Below are 5,857 nucleotides of genomic sequence, written 5' to 3'. Positions count from 1 at the left end.
TTCCTCTCACCACTTCAACTCTCTTAAGATACACAAATATTGAAAATAACGTGCATATATATATATATATATATATCATTGTAGCCAAAGAAAAAATTGATTCCACTATATAAGAACTAAGATGGTGGCATTAAGAAAAGATTAATATAGAGGAATCATTGATAATAGCCATCGATGCTATCAACTACCAAAGTCCAAAGCCATTTTCCTATAAAGGCCATTTGGCTTAGGCAAATCCCAAATTAACAATAGGCCTCCATGTGTACCATATATATATATATATATATATATATATATATAAATATATGTGTGTGTGTGTATGTCTTTCTTTGTCCATAGTCTTAATACTAAATTACTAATCATATTAGCATGTAAATGGTCCCCACTTGAATAATAATTCCACCACCTTGGACACATATCCAACTATGTTATACTCAGCACTTAGCATAAAATTTGTTTTGTAATGAATTTCATAAGCATAAAATAACAAACCATGATTTGAGTATAGCTGGCTTTCAACACCTACCAACTCTCTCTTCTCCATCCATTCATGTCATGATCCTCCAACTAACTACTTGGGTCATTCACACCCAATCAATAGTGGGGAATCAACAAAAATGGCAAATGTCACATCTTTGGTGTGATGAACTATGGCCTCAAATAGTGCTATTTACATCACAAGTTGGTGCTAAAGGCCAAAAGTCACCAAATTTAGTAAAGCATCAAACAAGGTGAAAAAAACATAACCTAAGAACAAGACTTAACAATGATTCAAGATAACTGCTTAAAGAAAAGTACCTGAGCTGATTTCTACAACTTCACTTTTCCACATTATCCGCGCGAAATTGGCATGTTCGAAATAATTGTACAGTCAATGCTAGCTTTTCACAATGCTTAAAGCCATAGGGAAGTTTGAATTTACAAAATGGAATAAGGTGATTCCACATCTGTTCCCACTAATTAGAAAAGAACAGGTCAGAGTTCAAATACCTATCCTAGAGAAAGGAATGAAGGCCTGAAAAGCTATCTTTGGATTATCGCAGGATGAACCGGATGAACCATTCGACTTGACCTTCCATCCCTACATGCCGGCGTACCTAGTTATTCCATGAGGGTTACCTTGGGCTACATTGATGGCTTGAGTTCTCATCTTAGCTTCAGTCCAGATCAAAGGTGCTGCCATAGAGTCCATGCCTAGCAGCCTCCTTTTCCCCTCACCGGGTGATCCTTCTAAAATCAATCCCCCGGTAGTCTCATGTGAGGTTAGACAACTTTCAGTCGAACAGTCAGCCCTCTGTGGTGGGAGGCTATGAGGTAGTTCCTCTTCCGGGACATTGACTCCCGCCACTTCAGTAGATGGCATGGAGAAAAAACCAAGAGGATCAACCATGGGACCTCTTGGGGTCTTGCTCCCGACTCCTTGAAACTTTTGGTTGTCGGTGTCTATGACGGTAGCGCCAATGAATTGATCAGCTAGCATCTTACAAGCTCTTTCAAGCATGACCATGTATCTTTGCTCTGCGTCTTGGCGAATTTGCAAATGCTTCTCTGCCTTCATTAGAATAATTTTGAAAATTAGTAAGCATTATCTACGAAGTAGTTTCAAAAGAATTTCCTCATCTATTATATCAACATCTAACTCCAATTATACAGTATGCAAATTCAATCTAAATCTAAAAAACTTCATGAAGGCAAGCAACAAGCACAACTTGCGCACTAAGAAAAAGATATTTACCTCTACTTGCAAATGTAGTTTACTTTGCACTTCCATTTGTGCTCTTAAGGCTTCCTTGATTTCAAAACCCCTATGCAAAAGATTAATTTTTCCTTCAATTTGATTATTAAGACTGCACATTGAAACAGAAGGAGGCTTCTTAAGAATGCAAAAAGATGCTTACTCATTGGTATCGGAAGTTGGCAACTTTGGAGAAGAGTTGTCAGTACCAGGACTTTCTAAGTATGAACCCGACAATCCTTTCATAAAATTTCAACAAAAATCAATTAAACCAAGAATAAAACAGGACTATTTAGGCGAAATCACAAATTAGAAATTCCTGCCAAACTTTCATCTGGTGATTATAGTTAAAGCTTTTTTTCCTCAACACACCACACAATTATAATAAATGCTGAGCATGAAAAGTTTGGATGGTGGAAACATAAATGGGAATGACAACCATACCATCTTTGCATCCCTCACCCATATCTTTCCCTGATTGCTTACCAAGTCTATATTTCTGCAAGACATAATAGAAATATTCTTTTCGTTTTCATCACAAAGACTAAAATTGGGTAGATTATAATGAGGAAAGATATATATAAATATGTAGCAAGACCTGAAGATGACTCTTCAAATGAAATAGAGTCAAACCCTTGACATTCATGGTCCGCATGATTGCTTTTGGCGTAGCTTCTGCAGATAATAGCCAGAACCTAGTCAAACAATGATATTGATGATATTGATTACAATACACATTAAAATTCTAATTGTTACTAGTTAGGACGAAGTTAAACTAGTTTTTATATCGAGGAGTAGGTTACTGATATGGCATAGGAAACATAGAAAGCTAAATTTATTTGCATCAAAATACTTTTGAGCTTTCCAAACTTGGTGAATTCATGCAAAGTATCTTGCTTTGTTATTACAACAGTAAACACTCAATCATTCATCTGTTACCGTTTGATAGAATTGATCTTAATGCAAAGTAATTCATATTTGGCAATTCATAAGTGATTCTAACATACATTAAAAGAAGTTCACTTCTCTCAAAATCAATTCTAAGGCAAGAACTGATTCTAGTGGAGAAATACCAAACATGGGTAAAATCAATTGTGGGAGGGGAATCAATTCTAGAACCTCAAGTTCTTTTTCACCATGCATAAAGTGGCTTATTCAAGAATAGTAGCCACTATGGCCGCTATAGCGTCTATTGATAGCCTACTGGCTACTACTGTGGCCCTCAAGCTGCAACAATGAAGCACTTAGCTAAATGTATTCCTTAGAGGCCTACAACCATTTTGATCTGAGGCTAAAGCAGTCACTCCTTGTTACAATTCACAATTATGCAGGGGAAAAAAAAGGAATACTAACCCCACAATGTTGTAGTAACATTATACACTCAATTCTGGCTAGTTCATTGGAAAAGATTATGAATAATGATACTGTATCGAAACATTATCGAATTGATGGAGAACCCTACAAATGGCAACATATTAACCACTCAAAACATAATTACACTATCGGTTTTGCTAGGAAACCAACCTTTTTTTTACCCAACAATTGGCCAACAAAATAGTGAATGAACAAGGATTAAGCATTTAAGTTGTTATTGCAGAGAGGAAAATGGAAATTTAAAGGGAAAGCAAAATAGTAGTTGGCCGAATAAAAGTGAATTTGTAATCTTTTCTCATTGTAGGATATCAACATGGCAACTTCATCACCCCAATTGTGTCTATGTCAGTGTACAACTACTGGTTCCACTCCATTGCCGCAGATTCAGCCAAAAAAAAAAAGAGCATAAACCTTCCGAGTCAATTTCAGCAAATCAATAGAACGTGGACATGAGGTCAAATATGGACTCTATAAAGTGCAAACCTTTCTGCAAAAGTTCTATACTTTATGATCAAACTCAAAACCCGCTTATAAATAAACCCCTTTCAAATATAAAGGATCTTAATTTAACTGCAACATTCAACATCTCTAATTAAAATGTAGGTGGGGTAAGTTTTCTCTGTTCATAAAAGAATTCTTCACCTAATCTCTCCCAAAAAATTCCACCTTCTCTAAAAGCACATGCATTTCAGGGATGAACAGTTATGCTTGATAAGAAAAAACAATAAGAATCAACAAGTAGATAGATTAAGGCCAGAAAAGAATTAATATTTCTAATTAATTAACTATACATAAGTAATTGACTCAAAAGCAAAAAGAAAAATCCCCTTCATTTTTACTTGCCCCCCCAACTAGAAAGTGGGATCATGATTTCATTTCAAAAATTCAAACAAAAATCAGAAAGCATAATAATATCCAAAGGAGCCAATACAAATTCTCAGCCATATTCTTCTTCCATGAGAAGAAAACAGAAAACAAAAAATTGCATATGTGCTATAACAAGAAAAAAAAGGAATTTCAAAATAAATAAATAAAAAGAAGATTGAAGTGAATGAAGGGAAAAAGGTTGAAACTTTGACTTACTACTAGCACCTCCGAGCTGAGTGACAGCATCAACAAAGCGTTCATGGAGGTCCTGAGTCCAACGAAGTCTTGGTTTTGGATCAGCAGTGAGAACAAGACATGGGTCTCCCTTGTGTGTGAGATTGGAGGCGCCACCAACTTGAACATCTTCTTGTCCAACAAGCCCTGCTTCATGTGGGTGTATCAGCCTCGGATACATGATGATGATACCTCCCTTCTTCTTCTTCAATGGTGAAAACCTGAAAGAACGAAGAGAGAGAGAGAGAGAGAGAGAGAGAAAGAGAGAAAGTGAGAGATTGAGGAGTAGATCCAAATGAAGGGAGGGTAGAGCTAGGTACCCATTTGAGTGAAAAGGGTAAAGGTTGAAGCTTTTTAGAGAGAGAGAGAGGATGACAATGAAACTGGAGAGAAAAACACCGTACCTTCTGAAACTGACGCTGGCACACTGGCACGCCTTTCGGGGATCTTGTCCCTTTCTGCCCTTTTTATTATACAAACAACAAAACCAAACTTAAAAAGACTAACCAAAAAAACCTTTTTAAATGAACTAAAGTTTGATTACTATTAAACGGGGGTGTACATAATTTGGGTGAACACAGAGTTACTTTGATCTACATTTAATTTTAAATAAATTATTATTTTCAGGTTACACTAAACTAAATCTAAATTAGTGATGTTTGGGTTTTGATAAATTTTATTTCAAATATTATAATACACTTATTTATAAAGAAGAGAAAAATATATTTATTATCGATAAGTTTATATCTTTATTTGAATTTTAATTTGTCCATAAATTCTAATTATAATTTTATGTTTTTTTAATTTATTTTTTAATTCAACAAGTATAATTAAAAATAAAATAATAAATTTATAATTAATATAACATAATATTAAAATTAATTTAAAAAATATATATTTTTTGTAGTCTCTTTAAGGTGAAATTAGGTTCACCTTAACCCAAATCCGAACCTAAATAATGATTTGAGACCCTTATCCAATGTTGTGAAATCATATCAAATTTGTCTCCAAAGTGTTTGGTCTAGACTTAGCCAGACATATATACACTCCTACTATTAAATATATCATCAACAAAATTTATTATTTTCAATCAATAATTAAAAGTTAATATTTAAAAATATATTATTTGATTATTAAATTAAAATAATTATATTAATAATAAAAAATACTAATTAGAAATAATAAATTTTATTAATTTTAAACTTTTTTTAATTTATAATTATTTTAAAAATTTGATTTCAATTAGTACTGGTTAAATTTTATTTTAACTAATATTTTAAAGTACTTATTATGTTAAATAAATTAGATTAATATTTTCATCTTAATTTTTTTAAGTTATACTTGACTAATTACTAAACAAACATTAAATTTGTTGAAAATTTATACAATTTAAAAGAAAAAAAAGTGAAAATATTTATTTATTAATCATATAATATTTTCTTTCTCCATAATAAGACCATCAGCCAGTTTAATAAATTCTTTTAGATTGCTTATGATTCTAGCTAAATCCTTCTTTTGTTTAACATTTACTAATTAGTAATTACTAAGACAAATATTAAATTTTGTTGAATATTTATTAATTTATACGATTCAATAGAAAAAGTAAAAATATTTCTTTATTAATCATGTAATATTTTTTCCATGATG

At 32.7% G+C, this 5,857-nt stretch overlaps 1 protein-coding gene across 2 annotated transcripts; it reads right to left on the bottom strand.

The window, feature by feature from the left end:
* Positions 1–784: 784 nt before the first annotated feature.
* Positions 785–4,748, bottom strand: LOC107638760 (protein PHR1-LIKE 2). Of its 2 annotated transcripts, none has more exons than XM_016342135.3 (7): positions 4,615–4,748; positions 4,193–4,431; positions 2,334–2,410; positions 2,180–2,234; positions 1,899–1,974; positions 1,736–1,805; positions 785–1,552 (listed from the first exon to the last, which is right to left on the bottom strand). In XM_016342135.3, exons 2-7 carry the CDS (start codon positions 4,389–4,391, stop codon positions 1,082–1,084), a joined length of 948 nt encoding a protein of 315 aa, XP_016197621.1. In that variant the 5' UTR covers positions 4,392–4,431; positions 4,615–4,748; the 3' UTR covers positions 785–1,081. The 2 variants fall into 2 exon arrangements, with proteins under 2 accessions (XP_016197621.1, XP_016197622.1); XM_016342136.3 differs by having other exon boundaries at positions 4,531–4,635.
* Between the last annotated feature and the right edge of the window lie 1,109 nt (positions 4,749–5,857).

This window comes from Arachis ipaensis, chromosome B4, assembly GCF_059453495.1.
Source record: "Arachis ipaensis isolate K30076 ecotype BB chromosome B4, ASM5945349v1, whole genome shotgun sequence".
Taxonomy (NCBI): domain Eukaryota; kingdom Viridiplantae; phylum Streptophyta; class Magnoliopsida; order Fabales; family Fabaceae; genus Arachis; species Arachis ipaensis.
This window is presented reverse-complemented; position numbering and strand designations above follow the sequence as displayed.

What these genes read in the sequence shown, in the direction of transcription:
- LOC107638760 (XM_016342135.3), bottom strand. Translation starts at nt 4,391, where the DNA reads ATGTATCCGAGGCTGATACACCCACATGAAGCAGGGCTTGTTGGACAA. An exon ending in TCAGCTCGGAGGTGCTAGTA is followed by an intron (nt 2,411 to 4,192) that starts GTAAGTCAAAGT and finishes TATTATCTGCAG; the next exon opens with AAGCTACGCCAAAAGCAATC. An exon ending in CCAACTTCCGATACCAATGA is followed by an intron (nt 1,806 to 1,898) that starts GTAAGCATCTTT and finishes TCTTTTGCATAG; the next exon opens with GGGTTTTGAAATCAAGGAAG.